Raw genomic sequence first — 24,673 nt, forward strand, 5'->3', positions numbered from 1 at the left:
GTCGGCTCGCTCCAATCCTTCTGTCTCTTCATTAAATCCCAGACAGACTGGATGTTGAGATCAGAGCTCTGTGGGAGCCATATCATCACTTCCAGGGCTCCTTGTTCTTCTTTACGCTGAAGACTGTTCTAAAGAACATTGGCTGGATGTCTGGGGTTGTTGTCCTGCTGCAGAATTAATTTGCAGCCAATCAGATGCTTCCCTTGTGGTATTACATGATGGATAAGTATCTGCCTGCATTTCTCAGCATTGAGGACACCATTAATTCTGACCAAATTCCCAACTCCATGTGCTGAAATGTAACACTAAACTTGCCAGGAACCTCCACCAGGAACTCTATAAATTCAGTTTCTCATGTAGAGTTTCCTATGGTTTTTTTGCTGCCTTGCTTCACTTCTAGCTGCAGACACTCATTTTTGTACCACTCTGCAGCCCTTCTGCACTGCACTGCTTCAGAATAGCTTGAAAAGCCATCTTGAAACCCCAGTCTGCTTGGAAAGCTTTGCCTGGGAGAAACCTTGCTGATTTAGTAGAACTGCCTTGTGTCTTCTTGCTGTGCACAGTCTAGCCATGGTGTATGACCTGTGACATGAAACGGTCTTCCACAACCTCACCTTTCGTAGCCTTCCACAACCTCACCTTTTGTAGCCTCCTACACAGCTTTTAATATTTTGGTTAATGACTGTATTTTAACCTACATATGAAAATGCTGATCATTATCCCCTGTTGGGTATAATTGGTTAATCATTAACCTGACTATAATTCTACAAAATCCCTGACTTTGTGCAAATTTATCTAGAAGAATTGATTCGGCTTTGAAAGCAAAGAGCGTCACACTAAATATTGATTTAATTTAGATTTCTCTTTTGTTCATTCACTTTGTATTTTGTTAATTGTGCAAAATACACTATTAACCCTTCTGTTAATGAAGGTGTGTCAGCGAGTCGCGGAATGTGTGGCACTTTGCCCCATCTTGTTAGAAGAAGCAGTACATTCTGTCTTCTGGTGTCAGTTGGTCGTAAAGTCAGGGTTTCATGAGTCAGTAGCTCGTATTCTGTGAATTCATGTGACCTGATAGATGAAAATATGCTTATTTTATGGTTAAGTGCCGAAAGGGGTCCAGAAGTTCTCTAGTAATCACAATCAGCAACCATGTACAGTGATTTGTGCTTATCTCTCTCAATTTCTCCGTTCCTGTACAAGTTAGTCGGTACGGTGTCAGAGATTTCCACACTTGCTGATACATCGACCATGATACAGCCATTCACTGGAATAGCCTCTGACTTTCTTTTCGAGGGCTTTTTGCAATCTGCTGCTTAATGTCAGCCAGATATCCAAACTGAAGGAGGCCTCTGCTTGTTCTTGTTTGCGACAGACCCGATTTGGCGCCACTTAGCAGGTGGTTTTCTGCCTGGATACTTCTCGGTGGAGGCATCCTGCATTTCCTTAGTTGACCCGCTTTACACAATAACTATTCGCTGTTGCAAGGAGAGCACCAAGAGGTCTAAAAGAACATCTTTGTTGCTCGTCACAACCAATCACAGCACAGCGTTCATTTCTCATAGTGTTAAGGTAAAATAAACGGGCTACAGCCTCCTCCAAAGAGTATGATGTGTAGATCGGACGCGAGCTACTGTAATCCACCCTGTATATACAGCATCAGTGCAAAGGTAACGCACATTGATATACTTGATTAAAGTCATGAATACTTACATATAGTAGAATGTTAACATACGGGGGTAACGGTCACATAGTTGCTAACAACATATACAATCAAACCTAACAAACGCCTACGCATTAGTAACACATAAACTTGTATATACAATGGTAAAACAGATGCACGTATGTGTGCATTTCTACAGTTGTAGTACTGATTCAGTCCTGCAACAGATGCCTAGAGCCCACTGCAGCGTGCTAGAGAGAGATACAGATGGTGAGAGTAGTAGTGGGTGACTTGGATCACGGTGGGCATCACCAACACTTTCCTCCACCAATAGCAGTGAAATGGGTGTTGATCCTTTCCACAATAAATAATAATGGTGACGCTGGTGCTGTGTAGCACAATGATGGCATTAATAGCAATAACTAGGGATGAGCGAGTGTACTCGGAAAAGCACTACTCGCTCGAGTAATTTGCTTTATCCGAGTATCGCTGTGCTCGTCCCTGAAGATTCGGGTGCCGTCACGGAGCGGGGAGCTGCAGGGGAGAGCGGGGAGGAACGGAGGGGAGATCTTTCTCTCCCGCCCGCTCTCCCCTGCTCCCCGCTGCGACTCACCTGTCAGCCGCAGCGGCACCCGAATCTTCAGGGACGAGCACAGCGATACTCGGATAAAGCAAATTACTCGAGCGAGTAGTGCTTTTCCGAGTACGCTCGCTCATCTCTAGCAATAACTTAGAAGTAATACAGCAAGGTTGAATCAGTAGGGGGCACTTTTACTAACAATTGTAGATATCCACTGATTTACAACTTTCATAATAATACATTTGCATTGAACCTGGTAAACAGCAGTATATTTGTATACAAGCAGAAGTGACGGAAGACAGCAGACTGTGGGAGATCTAGTAGGAATCCACTGGCTGAACTGACTGTGAGCACCATTGAATTTCTCAGAGGCGAACAGTGTTTAACCGTAGAAATGGCCTTAGTATGCGGGGCGACCTGTGAGGGGCTCTCCAGCCCTGTTATTTGAGTACAGTGACTGACCCCACTTTCATAGACTCGGCCTCAGTTGCTCAGTAGCACTTTCACTCTTGGTTCCGGATTCGGATTTGCTTGCTTTCTGATCCACTTTACACGCTTCTCCACTTTTCACACTCTGTTCTGGTATTATGGTGTTTCCCGACAAAACTATCCAATACCGCTGGCTTGCGGATAAGATGGCTTACGGATCTTCTGTTGCCACTTACACTCTGGCAACAGCGGCGTCTCCACAATCACTTTAAGTCTCTCTGCTCGGCGTACTGAATCTTCACCAGCTCTAGCAGATCCCTCATGCACTTCCTACCCATGCAGTTCTCTCTGCATTACCGGCCGTCGTTTAGGACACCGATCCTCCATTTCCAGGCGCTGTATTGTTCTCACACCCCTGTCTTCTGGCCAGTTTTGTTATTTCTCTCATTTGGCAGACTGGCCAATGAGAAAAATCACTGCCTGCAGCCAATAGCAAGGGTTTATCATACCCGTTGCTAGGCAGACTTCCTTACTCATCTGGTGCGCTGTTTTTACCCATTCCTGAACCTAGGGTAAGTACCAAAACGACCTCACTTTCTCATTAGAGATTTGTAGTAACCTGGGTCACCACACCACTGAACTGCTACAGTTCATGCGCCTATTATCAGATTCACGGCCCTGTCTCCACCGAAGCATATAGAGAATGTGCTGGGCAGGAACAGGTGGACTCCTGTTTACCCCAGAGGTGGCAGATCCTGTAAAGGGAGATATCACAGTGAGGTTTTCATGTGACTACACTCTCTACAAGGTTTCTTGTGTAAAGCAGTCTGTGGAGAAAACTACAACACTCTGCAGGAACCTGGAGGTCTGCAGCTGTCGGGGCATGCTGCGAGTTATAGTGCACTGCTATGATATTGGGGCCCTAACAGAAGGCGGGGCCCTGGGCAGGAGAATTCACCCCAAAATGCAACTGTGCCTAGATGTCATCTCAGCTATCTTATGTGTCTGTGTAAACAGATAAACAACCCAGTTTATTACATGGACATACAGGCTCTCCTAGTTTATAGCGCAGCAAGTATACTATCTCATACGACACTCATGGGGATTTGGGGGCCCACCAGGGAATTCACCTGTTCCCCTGTGGATGGGCCCGTCCGAGCCTGGGTTCATATACATACACATCTATGCACAAAATGATAAGACACAGCATGTATGAAAAGTTTTCTGTCTGCAGTTGATGAAATGACTATTTTGCTTGTTTTTCTCTCCATGCCTGTGTTGTCCCTCAGATGACTAGGTGCAGATGGGCTTCCCAGTATTCCTCATACAGACCACAGGAGGGGATCAGGTTTCCTCTTATTATTTGAGAACTAGTCAGTCTGCTGTAGGGAAAGTTCTCCTGGGAACTTTCGAATTAGAAAGTTGCATTTGATGAAATTTTATACCGCCTTTGTTATGTTCGAAGATTAAGAGCTCTTCAGTAAGGAAACCCCAAATGTAAAGAAAATAAATCAATAAAAACAAAGAAATAAGATGTTAACAAAGACAACAAGGATACACGATGCCTGGAATGCTCTGTTATTGGGTTCGTTGAATAGTTATTGTTTCTTTTAGTAAACAAAAAAATGTTCTGCCACCTTTTATTGTACATTTAGGTTTTGTGCAGTTTAACCCCTTCCCGCTCCAGGGCGTAAGTTTACGTCCTGGCAGCGGGGTACTTACCGCAACAGGGCGTGAACTTAAGTCCTGGGGATAGCGCGAGATCATAAGTGATCTTGCGCTATCCAGCAGCGGGAGCCATCTCTCAGTCATAGCCGGCCTCCTGCTGCAACAGCTGGGGTGCATCGGAGATGCGCCCTCATCCTATTAAACCCTTCCCTGCTGCGATCTATGTAGATCGCGGCATGGGAAGGGTTCACAGAGGGAGCGCGCTGGGCTGTCGCGATATAATCGCAGAGAACCCGGCTGGTTGCCATGGCAACAGGATGGTAGATACCGGCGTCCTGTATTGCCAGAGCCTGTGATCGCTGTATAATGCCTTATCACAGCGATTATCAGTGCTGTACTGTAAGTCCCCCAGAGGGAAACAAATGGTGTAAAAGATGATAATAAAAATGTACAAAAAAGAAAAATGTAAAAAAAAAAAGCTTTGTGCTTTTTCTCATGTTAAAGGGGTTGTCTCGCGAAAGCAAGTGGGGTTAAGCACTTCTGTATGGCCATATTAATGCACTTTGTAATATACATCGTGCATTAAATATGAGCCATACAGAAGTTATTCACTTACCTTCCCTGCGCTGGCGTCCACGTCTCCATGGCTCCGTCTAACTTCAGCGTCTAATCGCCCGATTAGACGCGCTTGCGCAGAAGGGTCTTCTGCCTTTGGGTCTGTCCGGCAGCAGCGGCGTTCTGGCTCCGCCCCTTCTACGCATCATCGCATAGCTCCGCCCCGTCACGTGTACCGATTCCAGCCAATCAGGAGGCTGGAATCGGCGCACGTGACGGGGCGGAGCTACGCGATGATGCGTAGAAGTGGCGGAGCCAGAACGCCGCTGCTGCCGGACAGACCCAAAGGCAGAAGACCCTTCTGCGCAAGCGCGTCTAATCGGGCGATTAGACGCTGAAGTTAGACGGAGCCATGGAGACGTGGACGCCAGCGCAGGGAAGGTAAGTGAATAACTTCTGTATGGCTCATATTTAATGCACGATGTATATTACAAAGTGCATTAATATGGCCATACGGAAGTGTATAACCCCACTTGGTTTCGCGAGACAACCCCTTTAACATAAAAAAGGTTAAAAAAAATTCAAATCCCACATATTTGGTATTGTCGCGTCCGTAACGATGCGTACAATAAGTTGCACATGCTTTTAATTCTTCACAGAAAAAAGCATTAAAAAAAACGCTAAAACACTAAAATTTTTACGCGTTTTGCCTTCCTAAAAACGCAATAAAACTGATCAAAAAGCTGTATGTACCCTAAAATGGTACCAATGAAAACTACACCTCATCTCACAAAAAAGAAGCCGTCATAGAGCTTTGTACTTAAAAAAAATTAAAAAGTTACAGGACTTTGAATGCAGCGATTTAGAAAAAAAAAATCTAAAAAAAAGGGTTTTTATTGCAGAAAAGTGAAAAAAACCTAAAAAAATGTAAGAACCATCTGAGAATGATAATTGTCTACTTTTCGCTCATCGTTCGTCTTACGCGGGCGTGAAAATCATCGTTGACTCGTTCACTTATCGTTTGGTTTAACCAGCGCTCGTTCAGTCGTTCTCAGTCGCTTGATACAGCGAGTGTGAACGACTGAACGATTTCTCATCTGAACGAGCCGTATACACAGGCTGTATGAGCGAACGATGATGTCATACGCTTGTTCAAACGGTAAATTGGCTCTTCTAAAACGGCCCTTACCTATGCCGCTCCAGTCTGGAGCACCGTGAAGTATATTATGGATTTATTCACAAGTCCAATGTCAGAGTCCATACCTTTGCAAACACAAGTGATTTGCATAATCAAATTTCCATGGCTGCAGGTGAAGTATAGTGTAAGTGCTGACTGGTGCCGCCGGCGTTCCATGAAGATCCCATGTTGAGAAAGGCAGGTGACTGTAAAATCATAGAGTTGGAAGGGACCTCCAGGGTCATCTAGTCCAACTCCCTGCTGAAGTCCGTGACACTCTGAACACATGTGAAAGCTTTGCAAGTAGTACATGTAAAGATTAACCCTCCTGTTACTGCATTGCTTGAGGCCGGCTGCACACGGGGGGATTTCCATTGCAGAATCCAGAGCCGGCATCCGCCTCCGTATTCCGCAGCAAATACCGCCCATAGCATGCTATGGAAAAACGCTTTTTCTTGCACACAAGCAGAAATCAATCGCAATTTTCAGCTCGTGAAGGAAAAATTGCAGCATGCTCCATTTTTGCAAGGATTCCGCGCAGATGGCTTCCATTAAAGTCAATGGAAGCCGTCCATTTCGCGGCCCTTCCGCATCATTGCTCGGTGATGACGCAGGAAAAGCAAGTGTTTAAAAAAAAATAAAATCTGTACTGCGCATGTCTGACGGCGAGCCGTGCGAACCATCCGCAGTACAGATGAAGCGAAAAGAAACCAGGTATGCACGTATCATCGTTGCGCCACTCCAGTCAGTCTTTCATCTACTAGCTAAGATAATACATGTCACCTGCTCATACTTTGTTGTGAACTTACAGGAGATGGCATTGTGCCATTGATGCTCACAGATATGGGATAGAATGGTTAGGGCTTGTTCGCTTATATCCAGACAATCTTTTTTTATTTTTTTTACAACAGATATAAGTGAACCCAGCCCTAGACGTGTAACCACCTCTCTGCGTCATGTTCACATTTTTAACCTCAATGTACTTGGATCAGAAATGTTCCCATTCACTGATGGAACTGAGAACTTTACTGTTTGGAGCTCTTCTTGTATCTATGTGGAAGTAAACCGTTATGTTTCCATTCAGTGACAGACAACTAGGATCTTGACAAAACAGAGCTCTTTTCATGTCCTTCTAGGACATATCAGAAGAAGATTTAACTAGATTTCACTTCCAATGAAAACATTCTACAACCTTGGAAGCAGAGGCTCTACGATAACAATCTAAGCTCAATTAATTTTGACTCTTCCTGATGACTTTTGTTTTCACTAAGTTGAGCTGAAAGAAGTTTGACAAGACATTAAATTAATGCCCACCTCCAAATGGGCACCACGTAGACTTTGGCACAGGCATTAAGTTTTGCATCAGGTGTCGGGATCTCAGGGCACTCTGCATCTAGCAATCCCTTTGTTTTCTTTATTCTGTTTTTTTAGGGCTCATGCCCACCTCCACGGCGCCCCCCCCCCCCCCCCCCCCAATCCACATACTTGCCACTCTGGATCCTCCTTACGCGTCTCGCATAGAGGGCTGGCGTGCATGCGCAGTACAGCGTGTGATGCGCCAGCAGTGGCAGATGGCGTAGTGGGCGTGACAGACGGCTTCCATTGACCACATTGGAAACCGGCCACACGTATTCCCGCAGAATTTAGAACATGCCACGGTTTCTTTTACACTGCAGAATTCTGCGGTGGAAATCCGCAGCATGAACATTGAGTTATTAGGTTTAATGGAACCTAATAGCTGCGAGGCAACGACGCGGATTTCCGTTGCGTACAACTAATCTGGCAGTCGGAATAATCCCCGGATCACCGACCCTTCTGAACTAATTAGTGATGACATGTAATATTGTATTAGGAGACCCCTCCTAAATTTCTTTATTGAGTTCACCATCACCACGTCCTCAGGCAGAGAGTTCCACAGTCTCACTACTCTTACAGTAAAGAACCCCCTTCTATGTTGGTGTTGAAATCTTCTTTCCTCTAGACGTAGAGGACGACCCCCTGTTACAGTCACAGTATTGAGTATAAACAGATGATGGGTGAGATCTCTGTATTGTCCCCTGATATATCTATACATAGTTGTTAGGCCGCCCCCTTGTTACAGTTCTGGGTATAAATAGATGATGGGAGAGATCTCTGTATTGTCCCTTGATATATTATACATAGTCATTAGGTCGCCCCTCAGATGTCTTTTTTTCTAAACTAAATAACCGCAATTTTGATGACCTCTCTGGGTATTGTAGTCCACCCATTCCGTTTATTACTTTAGTTGCTCGCCTTTGTTCCCGCTGAAGCTCTGATATGTCCTTCTTGAGTACCGATGCCCAAAACTGTCCACAATATTCCATGTGTGGTCTGACCGGTGACTTGTTAAGAGGAAGAATAATGTTCCAATGTTCTCGTCATGTGCCCCTAGACCTCTTCTGATACACCTCATGATGCTATTTGCCTTGGCAGCAGCTGCCTGACATTGGTTGCCCCAGTTAAGCTTACAGTTAACTAAATTCCCCAAGTCCTTTTCCCTGTCAGTGTTCCCCAGTGGTTTCCCATTTAGTGTGTAATGGTGACACGTATTTCCTCTGCCCATGTGCAGAACATTTATCAGTATTACACCTCATTTACCACTTTTCTGACCAAACCTCCAACTTATCCAGATCTTCTTGCAATCTCTTTGCTTCGTCTCTCGTGTTATATTTTACTGCACAACCCTTCTACCAGGTCATTAATAAAAGTATTAAATGTATAAAGAATAGTAACTGATGATCCCGTTTTATCCTTGAGGTTTTATTTTTTATTTTCACAACCCTGAAAAGAGAAGTTGCGGCTGTGTTCATGCCATGGTTGTTGACCTTCATCTGACATCTGCTGGACAGTATCCATAGGCTATTAGACAAGTGTGTGCTTAAAGGGGTTGTCCCGCGGCAGCAAGTGGGTCTATACACCTCTGTATGGCCATATTAATGCACTTTGTAATGTACATTGTGCATTAATTATGAGCCATACAGAAGTTATCAAAAGTTTTATACTTACCTGCTCCGTTGCTAGCGTCCTCGTCTCCATGGTGCCGACTAATTTTCGGCCTCCGATGGCCAAATTAGCCGCGCTTGCGCAGTCCGGGTCTTCTGCTGTCTTCAATAGGGCCGCTCGTGCAGAATGCCGGCTCCGTGTAGCTCCGCCCCGTCACGTGCCAATTCCAGCTAATCAGGAGGCTGGAATCGGCAATGGACCGCACAGAAGAGCTGCGGTCCACGGAGGGAGCAGACCCCGGCGGCCATCTTCAGCAGGTGAGTATGAAGACGCCGGACCGCCGGGATTCAGGTAAGCACTCTCCGGTTTGTTTTTTTAACCCCTGCATCGGGGTTGTCTCGCGCCGAACGGGGGGGGGGGGGGGGGTTAAAAAAAAACCCGTTTCGGCGCAGGACAACCCTTTTAAGTGACTAGATATTTCTTTTCAAGCTTCAAAAAACTGTAGGCAATGTTTCCCTATTCCAAAACAAATGATGTTACTGTAATTTATTATAATAGACATCAAGGTCAGATTGATCCAACTTTCTGACTTCTAGCTTAGAAAAAAAATATGAAAAAAAAGATCCTTCACATCGAAGCAAACCATTATGTAACTAAAACCAAATGTACACCTTTTCATTCATGAGGGATCATTAGCTGGTCCCTTAGAAAATATGCTAGGTATTGTACATTTGCTTTATTATATGGTTTGGAAATAAGGCTAAGGCTGCATGCCCACTTTGGCCAAGATGCCCGTCTTGCAGCCAAAGATGGCAGTATAGCCCTGTGATATTGCAATGCAATGAAAGTGAATGCAGTTATGTTGTGGCTTGCAAGTTGCTACTACAGTTGTCCGGGCAAGGTCACGGCAGCTTGAGAGCCACAACGAGATTGCATTCCCTACCATTACTTTACGATGTTGCAGAGCTAAACTGTGATTTTTGGCCATACAGGGAGCGTTGTGGCAAAGTCTGCACATAGCCGAAGCCTAAATTGTGTGACTTTGGTTATTACAAAGTTGCCAAATTTGTTATTAAAGGTGCCTATACACATTAGAGTAAGGGTGCATTCACATGGGCGACCCTCTCAGGTGCGACTCGCATTGCACAGGACATGGACACTCCGTCCCTGGGACTGCACATCTGCATGGTATTTTCTCATGCAAGACTCACACAACAATAGAACATGCTGCAATGTTTTGCCCATGTAAATGGACATATAGCATTGGTTCTATTTTCCTGCGAGTTTTGTGCGTCTTATCGCCTGTGTGAATGTTCCCTAAAGTTGATGAAAATGGACAGAATTAACCAAAATGATACTTTCTTGGTGAAATATAACAATGGAGACCATTTAGCTAGCAAATGCCAGAGACTCATCACAGGGAAAGAAATGGTCGCTGTTTGATGTTTTTGTACAATAGTCGGATGAAAGATCTTTCCTCCAAAAAAGATCTCTGAAAGAACATTCGCGGAAAGATCAATCTTCTGTTGCTTGGTGTCATTGAACAAGTAAGGCCAATATGAACAACTCGAACAGCCTGTATGGACTAAAATATGTGAGTCAATCCCTCACCAATACTTGTTCAGGCATCAAGCTATTGTTTTGTGTAATGTGTATGACAGACTTTAAAATCAAACAAGAGAAATATTAAGTTTTACTTGTTACTTACAATTGAATTGTAGACATCCCAAAGACTGCCAGACAGATATCGCTGCCATCCTCTCTTCGGTAAGGGAAGGGACATATCGGAAGTATTTTGGAAAGCTCTGGCAAGACAGCTGATCACTGAAGGATTCCTCCAAGAGTTATCTGGTCGAACCAAATTTGCCATTATTTGTGGCCTTACACAGAAGGTAATGTGTGACTCTCTTCTTTACTAACACCTTCCGTGGTTATATTGCTACTTTTGTTAATGATGGTTTCCTTTGGTTATGTTTTGAGTTGAAATCCGTGCAGGAAAAAAGACACGAATATGCACTAGATGATAAAGCCACAACTACCTTCTAGTAGCCATCAACTGACTCCCAGCTTATCACAAAACTGCCTACCCATCTATAGCTACGTTGACAGCAGAAAATACCCATCAAAATCCGCATGTAAGACAAGGATTTAGTTCAAAAGTGTTTTATTAGACACCTAAACAGATGCCTAGCCCCCTCTTAAACGCCTCTATTGATTTTGCCATCACCACGTCCTCAGGCAGAGAGTTCCACAGTCTCACTGCTCTTACAGTAAAGAACCCCACTAGAAGAGATCAGAGACTGGTCAGTAGTTGGCAGCTCAAGTTGGGTCAAGAGAATAGGGATTTGACAGTATGTTTAACCCCTTAAGGACACGGCCTATTTTGGCGTTGAGGACCGAGAAATTTTTGGTATTTTCCCATCTCCATTTTTCAAAAGCCATAACGTTTTTATTTTCCCGTCGACGCGGCCGTATAAGGGCTTGTTTTTTGCGTGCCGAACTGTAGATTTTTTTTGGTACCATTTTTGGGTACATAGACTACATTGTAAAACTTTTATTTTTTTTTTTTATGATCGCAGGGAGAGAAAACGCATCAATTCTGCCATAGATTTTTTGTTGTTTTTTTTTTTTATTTAAAGCGTTAATTATGCAGCATAAGGCCTTAGTCACACGGGCGTTTTTTGCCGCGATTTGCGGATCGCATGACGAATGCGCATCCGCAAATCGCGTGACCGGGGCCAATAAAATCGCCCGAAAAAACTGCTCCTAGCCGCGTTTCAATAGAAACGGGCCGGAGCTGTCTAGCGCATTGAATTCAATGGAGCCGGCAATACAGCCGGCTCCATTGAAAGCAATGCGCTGCGGGTGATCTCACGATGAATTGTCGGGAAGGGCTTAAATATATAAGCCATTCCCTGCAATTCATCCAGAAATGTGTAAAAATAAAAAATATATATATACTCACCTTGTCCCGGCAGACGGAGTTCAGCATGGCCGGCCGGCAGTGGGTGTGAGGGGGTGTGAGTGAGAGCTGCCCCTGATTGGTCCCTGCGCTGAGCCAATCAGAGGCAGCTCTCACACCCGGCTGGAGACACAGAGGGAGCGCGCTCCCTCTGTGAACCCTTTCCCTGCCGCGATCTACTTAGATCGCGGCAGGGAAGGGGTTAACAGTGGGGGGGGGGGTGTCTCCGATGCCCCCTGCTGTTGCAGCGGGATGCCGGCTACTAATGACAGCCGGCTCCCGCTGCGGGATAGCGCAAGATCTGCTATGATCTTGCGCTATCTCCATGACGTGAGGGTACGTCATTTTGTGGGAAGTACCCGCCTCCCATGACGTATCCTTACGTCATGGGGTGGGAAGGGGTTAAGGACAAGCGAAAGATACCAGAAGAAAGAGACAGGTTGAAAATTGTTGTAAGGTGACTGATAACAGCCAAGAAGTGACACTTGGGAAGTTGAGAGGGAATAGGGTCACTAATGCAGGTCGTAAGACGAGAAGAAGAGAGGAGCCTGGAAAACAGAAGTATTTCTGTTGGATCAAATGCTAAAAGTGAACTAGGAGGAGATGAAAGAGAAAAGGGGATCAAAACTAATCGGGACTGGAACTTATTTCCTGCTGAATGAATTACCCCATTTAAAAAATACCCCCTTTTAATGTGGTCACTGAGGGGGGTCGGGAGTATTTTGACCGCACAGGTTTTTTTCAGGAGTTAATGCAATTTAGAGGAGAAAAAAATAAAATGTCATATATTTGCAAATGTGTCATTATAAAGGCAGGTTTTTCTTCTATAGTGCAAATGAAAATGAGGATTTGCACCCCAAAATGGATACCCCTGTTTGTCCTGTGTTCAGAAACAGCCATTGTGGCCCTAATATGTCTATATGTTTAACGGGGCCCAAACCGAAAGGAGCCGCCGGTGGCTTTCAGAACAGACATTTTGCTTGAAGGTGATGTAGAACCATTGAGCGGCCAAAACAATAGAGAACCCCCACAAATGACCCCATTTTGATAACTAGACCCCTAACAAATTCAGGGGTGTACTGCGTATTTAAACCCCACAGTTTTTGAATGAATCTAAGCAAAGCCGGAGGAAAAAATTACGGTTTTTATTTTTTTGGCAATTGTGTAATTTAACTGTTTTTTTTGTACAGCATACATAAGAATGAAGACCCCCCCCCCAAATAGATACCCCGTTTGTCCTGTGTTCAGAAACATACCCATTGTAGCCCCACCCTGCTTACTGCACAGATGGCTAGCGGCCTATAATGAAGGGAACACCCTTTCGCTTTCAGGGCCCAACTGAATAAATTCCAGGCCCCAATGCTCCCTTGTAGAGTCATCAAGCTACCAAAACGATAGAACGCCCCTCCAGTGACCCCATTTTGAAATCTAGACCTAATAGTCCATGTATCTAGGGGTGTACTGAGCAATCTGATCCCACTGTGTTTTTGCAAAAATTATTATAAAGCATAAATAAAAACTTCATTTTTTTCTCAAATATGTCATTTTCACGACAGTTTTCTTTGTTTCCAGGAGGGAAAACTATGGAGACACACCCTAAATTTTATAGCACTAGTTCTGTGTTCAGCAATACCCCCATTGTAGCCCCAATCAGCTCATAGGGCACATGGCTCGGCCTGTAATGGAGGGAACACCCATTTGATTTCAGGGCACAACTGAATAAATTCCAGGCCCATTTGCACAATTGTGCAGGGGGAAAAAAAATGACTCCCTAAAAAGAATTCTCCTTCTTGGCATTCCCTAAATCTTAGATAAAAGTAATAACTGTAATCTGTGTGCTATGTCTCAAAACGGGTAATTACGGAGGCCTGGTGAGGATGGGAGCATGGGGCCGTAAAACCGGGTATCTCTCATCTTCCCACACTTGCTGTAAACCCGACACTCTTTTGGGGGATATTTCTTGACCTCAGTGGCAGGCATGGGGTGTAAAAAGTGGCGTTCTGTGAGCCTTCCCCCCTCCTCAGACTCGTACACTTGCTGACGTGCGGCGGTCGCACACAGAAGGCGCTCAACAAGCTGCTCCTGGAACTGCAGGAAGGCGAGCGTTCCCGGGGACTCCTTGTAAATGACGTAGGCATTATAGGCAGCGATATGAATAAGGTAGATCACTATCTTTTTATAGCATAATGGCGATCACATGACCGGAGACCGCTCACGAGGGCCTCTGGTCACTGCTCCAGTCTCTCGGCTTTTATCAGCTTCCCTCGCAGATCAGATCCCTGATGGGAGGTGAAACTTTTTTACTTTTTAAACTTTTTTTTTAAACTTTCATGCGATCGCCGTTATCCATTGGACATTAAGCCGAAAGTGTTAGCTCCTCGTTCACAGGTTATGCCCATTCTGCAGACGTAGAGCTCATCATTTGTACTTTGGTGTCTTTAGGAGGCAGGCCTTTTTGCTTTTGTATGTCTTCTCTACTTTTTAATATTTTTAGTTTTTATTTTTATTTTCCTTCTTAGTTGGAAACAGAGATTATATGGCTTCTCTAATAGGTATAAAATTTAGGCTGCAGCTTCACTGCAACCCACTTGGCTAAACTGTGCCCCTATCCCTCCAGGAAGTGGTGTGCCACTATTGCTCATCACCAATTTCAGACCCTGGTTCATTGTGGCCTGATGAGCTGCACTCTACTCCTACTTTTAACCTCCAAGGGATGCACAATGAAGCTGTTTGGCCACATCAGCTATTTTAGGCTTTGACTCCATTGTGGCATACTAGGTGATAAGACGTGGACCTACTTTGTTCTCTTCCCTCCCCTTTTTGTCACATAAATCGGGTATAGTGAGGGGTCAACTTCTCCTGCCCCACATCCGTATTGTGGTTAGCTGTTATCTTCTCTATCTGCCTTCTACTACTGATACAAACCCGTAGAACCAAAGTCACTGCTTTACAACATCTTGAAGTATTACAATAAGACCAGCAGGGTATTGCTTCCTTATTTTAGTTTCCTCTTGTTCTGAAAGCTATGCAGCCTTCTAATCATCCTGGAACCTCTTATTCATCCTTCTCTCCATTCGGACGAATCAGTTTCCTGGCCAGAGTATTAACAACAGCATTCCTCCCAGTGCTGGTACATAATGCATCCCATTAGGGGCTTTTCTATGCAGCCATTCTTCAGGGCTGGTCTTTTCCCTTTCCTTTTTTGTATGGACTCCCCTGCAGAGTCATGCAATCCTGTCCTGTCTGACAGCGCTACCATGGTCAGAGAAGATAACAGCCATCAACTTGGCCTATGACTGCAAATAATTGCCAGTGTCAGACCGGATCCTATTGTGGAGTGTGGGTCACATTCCATTTCTGTCTGCAGGCCATATCCCAGTAGCGGTCTTTTGAATATAGATGGCAGATAAGTGGTTACTTCATGCTCTGGCTTCTGCAGTGGAGATACTAGTCTTTCCCTACTTCATTCTAATGTACATCTTCCCTCTTCTCTCCAGTATTATCAAAGCTGGTGGCATATCAACAATCCTGTTTGCATTGGGCAGGCATCTTCTGTGTGGTATGCCCACATTGTCTCTTCTCTGTGCAATGTCTTCTGGTGATTCAGTCTTTCTCCAGCTTTCTAATGTCACTATGTTTTTGGCATGACTGAAGCTACAGTCCTGAGATTTGGTGGTTTTTCATACAAGCCATTTCAGCCATGGTAAAGACCAAAAATCCTTCCTTATCTTGTATTTACCATGTTACCTAAAAGTCTTTCTTCTAACTTGGCAGCAACTTCTTCAACAACCTCCTTTTTTTTAACTTGTCCGAGATCATGTCTTTTCTCCAGCAGGAATTGAATCTGGGGCTTGGCCATAAGCTTAGATTTCTCCCTGCTATGTAGGCTTCTCTCTAACGGATCTCCCATCTAGTTCCTATATCAGCACTAGAGATGAGCGAGCGCCAAAATGCTGGGCTGCATCTCAAGTTCCCAGGTCCCACTATTAAGCCACAATAGCGGCAAGAGTGCCCCCCCCCAACAATTTTTACTATTGAAAAACCCTCATTAGCAAGGCATACCTTAGCTAAGCACCACACTACCTCCAACAAAGCACAATCACTGCCTGCATGACACTCCGCTACCACTTCTCCTGGGTTACATGCTGCCCAACCCCCCCCCTGCACGACCCAGTGACCACAGCGCACACCAAAGTGTCCCTGCGCAGCCTTCAGCTGGCCTCATAGCCACACCACCCTCATGTCTATTTATAAGTGCGTCTGCCATGAGGAGGAACCGGAGGCACACACTGCAGAGGGTTGGCAGGGCCAGGCAGCGACCCTCTTTAAAAGGGGCGGGGCGACAGCCCACAATGCTGTACAGAGGCAATGAGAAATCCAATCCTGTGCCACCTCCATCAGGAGCTGCAAACGTGGGCATAGCAATGGGGAACCCATGTGCCACACACTATTCATTCTGTCAAGGTGTCTGCATGCCCCAGTCAGACCGGGGTTTTTTATAAATAGTCACAGGCAGGTACAACTCCGCAATGGGAATTCCGTGTGCACCCACAGCATGGGTGGCTCCCTGGAACCCATCGGCTGTACATAAATGTATCCCATTGCAGTGCCCTGGACAGCAGAGCTAACGTCAGATTAAATGCAGGTGGGCTTCGGCGCACACTGCATGCCCCAGTCACACTGGGTTTTTTTATAAGTAGACACAGGCAGGTACAACTCCCTAATGTGAAGTCCCTGTGGACCCACAGCATGGGTGGCTCCCTGGAACCCACCGGCGGTACATAAATAAATCCCATTGCATTGCCCATCACAGCTTAGGTAACGTCCGATTAAATGAAGGTGGTCTTCGGCCCACACTGCATGCCCCAGTCTGACCAGGGTTTTTAATACATAGACACTGGCAGGTATAAATCCCTAATGTGAAGTCCCTGTGGACCCACAGCATGGGTGGGTCACAGGAAGCCACCGGCGGTACATAAATATATCCCATTGCATTGCCCATCACAGCTGAGGTAATGTCAGGTTTAATGCAGGTGGGCTTCGGCCCACACTGCATGCCCCAGTCAGACTAGGGTTCTTTAGAAGTGGACACATGCAGTTACAACTCCGTGTGGACCGACAGCTTGGGTGGGTCCCAGGAAGCCACCGGCGGTACATAAATATATCCCATTGCATTGCCCATCACAGCTGAGGTAACGTCCGATTAAATGCAGGTGGTCTTCGGTCCACACTGCATGCCCCAGTCTGACTGGGGTTTTTAATACATAGACACTGGCAGGTACAAATCCCTAATGTGAAGTCCCTGTGGACCCACAGCATGGGTGGCTCCCTGGTACCCATCGGCGGTACATAAATGTATCCTATTGCAGTGCCCTGCTCAGCAGAGCTAACGTCACATACAATACAGGTGTGCTTCAGCCCACAGTGCATGCCCCAGTCAGACTGGTAATATGTACCTTAACAGTAACCGCGTTGGGAATGTGGTGGCGACTGCGGACCTAGTAGCGCGGTTTTATTTAGTTGGTTTTCGGAATGTGGCCAGGATTAAGTGGACCGTGGCGGGGGGGGGATGGTGGGGGGGCTCTCTTGTTGTGTCGGTAAAGGCGAAATTCTTGGACTGCCACCAGACGGACCAATGCAAAGGTATTTGCCAAGAATGTTTTCATTGTTGGAGGAGGAGGGGGATGTTTTTGAGGCACTACGTGTCCTCTCCACGTGTCCGTGGTTATATGCACCTTAACAGTAACCGCGTTGGTGGGAAATGGCCTCGCCACCATCATGTCTTTGGGAAGCCTCCGTTTCCACACCCCAGTGACATAGCATTAGCAGCGGTATAGGTAGAGCCCAGAATTAGTAACATTTCAGCGGTAGCATTAGGGACAGGCCCCAGTAACATATCACTAGCAGCATTATAGGGGGAGCACAGTATTCGTTCCATTTCAGTAGTAGTAGCAGTCCAGACAGGCCCCAGTAACAATTCTGAAGCAGCAGTATAGGAGGAGCACACTATTAGTTCCATTTCAGTAGTAGTAGCAGTCAAGACAGGCCACAGTAACATTCCCGTTGCAGCAGTTTAGGGAGATAACAGTCTTTCACATTTCAGTAGTTGCAGTATAGACAAGGCCCTAGTTACATTTATGTAGCAAAAGTGTAGGCCAACCCCACACACCTCGCTGTACCATGAGTGCAGGCGAAGCCCATAAGAATTAGTGGGATTACACTGTAGGCGAGGGCCCAAAAAAATTGGTGTACCAACAGTACTAATGTACCTCAGAAAAATTGCCCATGCCCAACCAAGAGGGCAGGTGAAACCCATTAATCGCTTTGCTTAATGTGGCTTAATTTGTAACTGGGCCTGTAGGCAGCCCAGTTAAAATAAAAAATTGGTTCAGGTGCAAGTTTCAATGCTTTAATGAGAATTGAAACGTATAAACATGGTTTACTAAAGTAATATGACTGAGCCTTGTGGGCCTAAGAAAAATTGCCCGTTCAGCGTGATTACGTGAGGTTTCAGGAGGAGGAGCAGGAGGAGGAGGATGAATATAATACACAGATTGATGAAGCTAAAAGGTCCCCGTTTTTGATGGTGATAGAGAACGAAGCTTCCATCCGCGGGTGCAGCCTACGTATTGTTTAGGTATCGCTGCTGTCCGCTGCTGGAGAAGAGAAGTCTGGGGAAATCCAGGCTTTGTTCATCTTTGAGTGTAAGCCTGTCGGCACTGTCGGTTGACAGGCGGGTACGCTTATCCGTGATGATTCCCCCAGCCGCACTAAACACCCTCTCTGACAAGACGCTAGCCGCAGGACAAGCAAGCACCTCCAGGGCATACAGCGCGAGTTCAGGCCACGTGTCCAGCTTCGACACCCAGTAGTTGTAGGGGGCAGAGGCGTCATGGAGGGCGGTCATGCGATCGGCTACGTACTCCCTCACCATCCTTTTACAGTGCTCCCGCCGACTCAGCCTTGACTGGGGAGCGGTGACACAGTCTTGCTGGGGGGCCATAAAGCTGTCAAAGGCCTTGGAGAGTGTTCCCCTGCCTGTGCTGTACATGCTGCCTGATCTCCGCGCCTCCCCTGATACCTGGCCCTCGGAACTGCGCCTTCGGCCACTAGCGCTGTCGGATGGGAATTTTACCATCAGTTTGTCCGCCAGGGTCCTGTGGTATAGCATCACTCTCTAACCCCTTTCCTCTTCGGGTATGAGAGTGGAAAGGTTCTCCTTATACCGTGGGTCGAGCAGTGTGTACACCCAGTAATCCGTAGTGGCCAGAATGCGTGTAACACGAGGGTCACGAGAAAGGCATCCTAACATGAAGTCAGCCATGTGTGCCAGGGTACCTGTACGCAACACATGGCTGTCCTCACTAGGAAGATCACTTTCAGGATCCTCCTCCTCCTCCTCAGGCCATACACGCTGAAAGGATGACAGGCAAGCAGCATGGGTACCCTCAGCAGTGGGCCAAGCTGTCTCTTCCCCCTCCTCCTCATGCTCCTCCTCCTCCTCAACGCGCTGAGATATAGACATGAGGGTGCTCTGACTATCCAGCGACATACTGTCTTCCCCCGCCTCCGTTTCTGAGCGCAAAGCGTCTGCCTTTATGCTTTGCAGCGAACTTCTCAAGAGGCATAGCAGAGGAATGGTGACGCTAATGATTGCAGCATCGCCGCTCACCATCTGGGTAGACTCCTCAAAGTTTCCAAGGACCTGGCAGATGTCTGCCAACCAGGCCCACTCTTCTGTAAAGAATTGAGGAGGCTGACTCCCACTTCGCCGCCCATGTTGGAGTTGGTATTCCACTATAGCTCTACGCTGCTCATAGAGCCTGGCCAACATGTGGAGCGTAGAGTTCCACCGTGTGGGCACGTCGCACAGCAGTCGGTGCACTGGCAGATTAAACTGATGTTGCAGGGTCCGCAGGGTGGCAGCGTCCGTCTTGGACTTGTGGAAATGTGCGCTGAGCCGGAGCACCTTTCCGAGCAGGTCTGACTGTCAGGGAAATTTCTGCGTACAGCACCAATCAGGCCCACCCCAATGCCCCGCTGCCGGCGGTAAAGAAGAGACACCACACACGGAAGTCTGGTATAGTTCCTCACACGGGGACATGACTGCGCACTTTATTACAGATTACATGGGATCTTATACCCTTTGGTCTCATCACTAGGAATGGGTAATGGTCTCATTGGCTCAAATTCACCGCATTACCATATATGTAAAGTCCGGATTTCCGGCTGAGACAGTGAAAGTTATATACGTAGTTGAACAGTCGTTATCTAGATACGGCGCTTCTGGGAAAACAGCCAAGCACGCGGCCTTCGTGTACGGTTCTTCCTTGCGGTGTTTAATACATTTTGTCTTCGCCTTGCAAGGCCTTTGGAATATCTGATGTAAGGCGACAGATTAAGTTTTTCTCATTTTAGCATTGAATAGAACTTGCATACAGGTATAAAAGCATAAAAAACATATGGCAATATATACATATACCCTCACAAATCCCCCCAAAAACTTAATGTTTCCACATGACAAGCGTCGGTAGCTTTTCAGAAAGCGTTGAACCACCAAATTAAAGACGTGGGCCAGGCATGGCACGTGCGTGAGGCTGCCGAGCTGCAGAGCCGCCACCAGGTTACGGCCGTTGTCACACATGACCATGCCCGGTTGGAGGCTCAGCGGCGAAAGCCAGCGGTCGGTCTGCTCTGTCAGACCCTGCAGCAGTTCGTGGGCCGTGTGCCTCTTCTCTCCTAAGCTGAGTAGTTTCAGCACGGCCTGCTGACGCTTGCCCACTGCTGTGCTGCCACGCCGCGCGACACCGACTGCTGGCGACTTGCTGCTGCTAACACATCTTGATTGCGAGACAGAGGTTGAGTAGGAGGAGGAGGGTGGTTTAGTGGAGGAAGCATACACCGCCGCAGATACCACCACCGAGCTGGGGCCCGCAATTCTGGGGGTGGGTAGGACGTGAGCGGTCCCAGGCTCTGACTCGGTCCCAGGCTCCACTAAATTCACCCAATGTGCCGTCAGGGAGATATAGTGGCCCTGCCCGCCTGTGTTTGTCCACGTTTCCGTTGTTAAGTGGACCTTGACAGTAACAGCGTTGGTGAGGGCACGTACAATGTTGCGGGAGACGTGGTCGTGTAGGGCTGGGACGGCACATCGGGAAAAGTAGTGGCGACTGGGAACCGAGTAGCGCGGGGCCGCCGCCATCATGTTTTTGAAAGCCTCCGTTTCCACAAGCCTATATGGCAGCATCTCCAGGCTGATCAATTTGGCTATGTGCACGTTTAACGCTTGAGCATGCGGGTGCGTGGCGGCGTACTTGCGCTTGCGCTCAAACAGCTGCGCTATCGACGGCTGGACGCTGCGCTGAGAGACATTGCTGGATGGGGCCGAGGACAGCGGAGGTGAGGGTGTGGGTGCAGGCCGGGAGACGATCGTGCCTGTGTCCTGAGAGGGGGGTTGGATCTCAGTGGCAGGTTGGGGCACAGGGGGAGAGCCAGTGGTGCAAACCGGAGGCGGTGAACGGCCTTCGTCCCACCTTGTGGTGTGCTTGGCCATCATATGCCTGCGCATGCTGGTGGTGGTGGCTCCCCGGCTGATCTTGGCGCGACAAACCTTGCACACCACAGTTCGTCGGTCGTCTGCACTCTCAGTGAAAAACTGCCACACCTTTGAGCACCTCGGCCTCTGCAGGGTGGCATGGCGCGAGGGGGCGCTTTGGGAAACAGTTGGTGGATTATTCGGTCTGGCCCTGCCTCTACCCCTGGCCACTGCACTGCCTCTTCCAACCTGCCCTGCTGCTGCACTTGCCTCCCCCTCTGAAGACCTGTCCTCAGTAGGCTTAGCAAACCAGGTGGGATCAGTCACCTCATCGTCCAGCTGCTCTTCCTCCGAATCCTCTGTGCGCTCCTCCCTGGGACTTACTGCCCTTACTACTACCTCACTGATACACAACTGTGTCTCATCGTCATCGTCCTCCTCACCCACTGAAAGCTCTTGAGACCGTTGCCGGAAGTCCCCAGCCTCATCCCCCGGACCCCGGGAACTTTCCAAAGGTTGGGCATCGGTCACAATAAACTCCTCTGGTGGGAGAGGAACCATTGCTGCCCAATCTGGGCAGGGGCCCGAGAACAGTTCCTGGGAGTCTGCCTGCTCCTCAGAATGTGTCATTTTCATGGAGTGAGGAGGCTGGGAGGAAGGAGGAGCAGCAGCCAAAGGATTCAGAGTTGCAGCTGTGGACGGCGTAGAAGACTGGGTGGTCGATAGATTGCTGGATGCACTTTCTGCCATCCACGACAGGACCTGCTCACACTGCTCATTTTCTGATAAAGTTCTACGGCATGGACCCATTAATTGTGAGAGGAATCTGGGGACCCCTGAAACTTGCCTCTCTCCTAATCCCGCAGCAGTCGGCTGCGATACACCTGGATCAGGAGCTCGGCCTGTGCCCACACCCTGACTTGGGCCTCCGCGTCCTCACCCGTGTCCACGTCCTCTAGGCCCACCCCTACCCCTCAGCATGGTGTATTACGAGTAGAGCAGAAACAGAACGCTGTAATTAAATGTGCCGCTTATTGGCCTGTGGTTGGAGGCTGACTTCGCTTACGGAACGCACAGCAGAGCCAGGAAACAATTTTGCGCATGCCTGTAGTGAGACGTAGGTGCGTATGACTGAGCTAGTGGAATTCACAGCGCAGAAGCAGTCAAGTGGCCAAAGGGCAGTGGTAGGCCTTAAAGGGGTTGTCTAGCGGCAGCAAGTGGGGTCATACACTTCTGTATGGCCATATCAATGCACTTTGTAATATACATCGTGCATTAATTATGAGCCATACAGAAGTTATTCACTTACCTGCTCCGTTGCTAGCGTCCCCGTCGCCATGGATCCGTCTAAATTCGCTGTCTTCTGGCGTTTTTAGACGCGCTTGCGCAGTCCGGTCTTCTGCCTGGTGAATGGGGCCGCTCGTGCCGGAGAGCTGGTCCCGCGTCGTCATCGTAGCTCCGCCCCGTCACGTGTGCCGATTCCAGGCAATCAGGAGGCTGGAATCGGCAATGGACCGCACAGAGCCCACGGTGCACCATGGGAGAAGACCCGCGGTGCATCATGGGTGAAGATCCCGGTGGCCATCTTGGAGAAGGAAGAAAGAAGTCGTCGCAGAGCGGGGATTCGGGTAAGTAATATATGTTGTTTTTTTTTTTTTTTAAACCCATCCCTTGGGTTTGTCTCGCGCCGAACGGGGGGCCTATTGAAAAAAAAAAAAAACGTTTCGGCGCGAGACAACCCCTTTAAGTATTTTGCTTCAATTTTTTTAAATGGCGAGCTGAAACACCAGACAGATACTGTATGCAGCGTATATTATGTATACTGTTTCCCTCTGGCGCTATGGCGGCGGTGATGTAACGGGCACAGCAGAGCCAGGAAACAATTTTGCGCACGCCTGTAGTGAGACCTAGGTGCGTAGGACTGAGCTAGTGGAATTCACAGCGCAGAAGCAGTCAAGTGGCCAAAGGGCAGTGGTAGGCCTTAGGCCTCATGTCCACGGGGAAAATCAGATCCGCTGCAGATTCTCCATGGAGAATCTGCAGCGGGTCCCTCCTGCCCCGCGGACATGAGCGCTGAAAATAGCAATAAATGAGAGTAAACTCACCTCCCATCCGCTCCGTTTCTTCTCTTCGCTGCGGCGTCATCTTCTCTGCGTCACGGCCGGATCTTCTTTCTACGGCCGGCGGATGAATTCGTCACGCCGGCGGCACGTCGCCGGCACGTCGTCGACGTGCCGCGCGCATGCGCCGGGCACATCCGCCGAGCCGAAGCAAGGGAGATGTGGCCGTGAGGAAGAGAAGACTTTCTCGGCCCGCTGCGGGTGAGTAAATGCTTTTAAATTCCTATTTTAGGTCTCCCGCGGATCTGGACGGCTTCCATAGGCTTCAATAGAAGCCCGCGGGAGCCGTCCCCGCGGGAGACCCGCATGAAAATGGAGCATGGTCCAGATTTTTTCATGCTCCATTTTTTTTTAAATCACTTTTATTGACCATCCGCGGGTATTTATCTACCCGCGGGTGGTCAATGCATCCCTATGGGGTGCGGATCCGCGCGCGGGAGAAGAGTTAAAATCCGCTGCGGATTTTAATTCTTATTTTCCCCGTGGACATGAGGCCTTAAGTATTTTGCTTCAATTTTTTTAAATGGCGAGCTGAAACACCAGACAGATACTGTATGCAGCGTATATTATGTATACTGTTTCCCTCTGGCGCTATCACGGCAGTGATGTAACGGGCACAGCAGAGCCAGGAAACAATTTTGCGCAAGCCTGCTGTAACGCTTAGCTGCGTATTAATTAGGACTACTACCCCCAGCAGACACGCAGTACACTGAAGACGGTCACAGGCAGCCCAAATATAGTATTTTTCCCCAATTTTTTTGAAAAAGCCCACTGCCTATATAGACAGTATATCTCTTTCACCTTTCCCTCTTTCCCTGCCTCACCAGTACTGGCCCTATACTCTGTACAATGACTGCAGACTGAGGACGCAATGGTCTGCACGCCCGATATACAAAAAAAAATTATTTGTGCAACACTGCTAAAAGCAGCCTCAACAGTACTGCACACGGTCAGATGTGGCCCTAAGAAGGACCGTTGGGGTTCTTGAAGCCTAAAATCACTCCTAACACTCTCCCTATA

At 47.6% G+C, this 24,673-nt stretch overlaps 1 protein-coding gene across 3 annotated transcripts in view; it reads left to right on the forward strand.

The window, feature by feature from the left end:
* The window catches only part of WRN (WRN RecQ like helicase), a 148,021-nt gene that overhangs the window by 97,794 nt on the left and 25,554 nt on the right, over positions 1–24,673 (forward strand). For all 3 annotated transcript variants that reach the window (XM_066574530.1, XM_066574531.1, XM_066574532.1), the window contains one exon: positions 10,758–10,928. In XM_066574530.1, coding sequence (XP_066430627.1) covers positions 10,758–10,928 — 171 coding nt within the window. The remainder of the gene's footprint in view (positions 1–10,757; positions 10,929–24,673) is intronic.

Source organism: Eleutherodactylus coqui, chromosome 7 (genome assembly GCF_035609145.1).
Source record: "Eleutherodactylus coqui strain aEleCoq1 chromosome 7, aEleCoq1.hap1, whole genome shotgun sequence".
NCBI classification, from domain to species: Eukaryota; Metazoa; Chordata; class Amphibia; order Anura; family Eleutherodactylidae; genus Eleutherodactylus; species Eleutherodactylus coqui.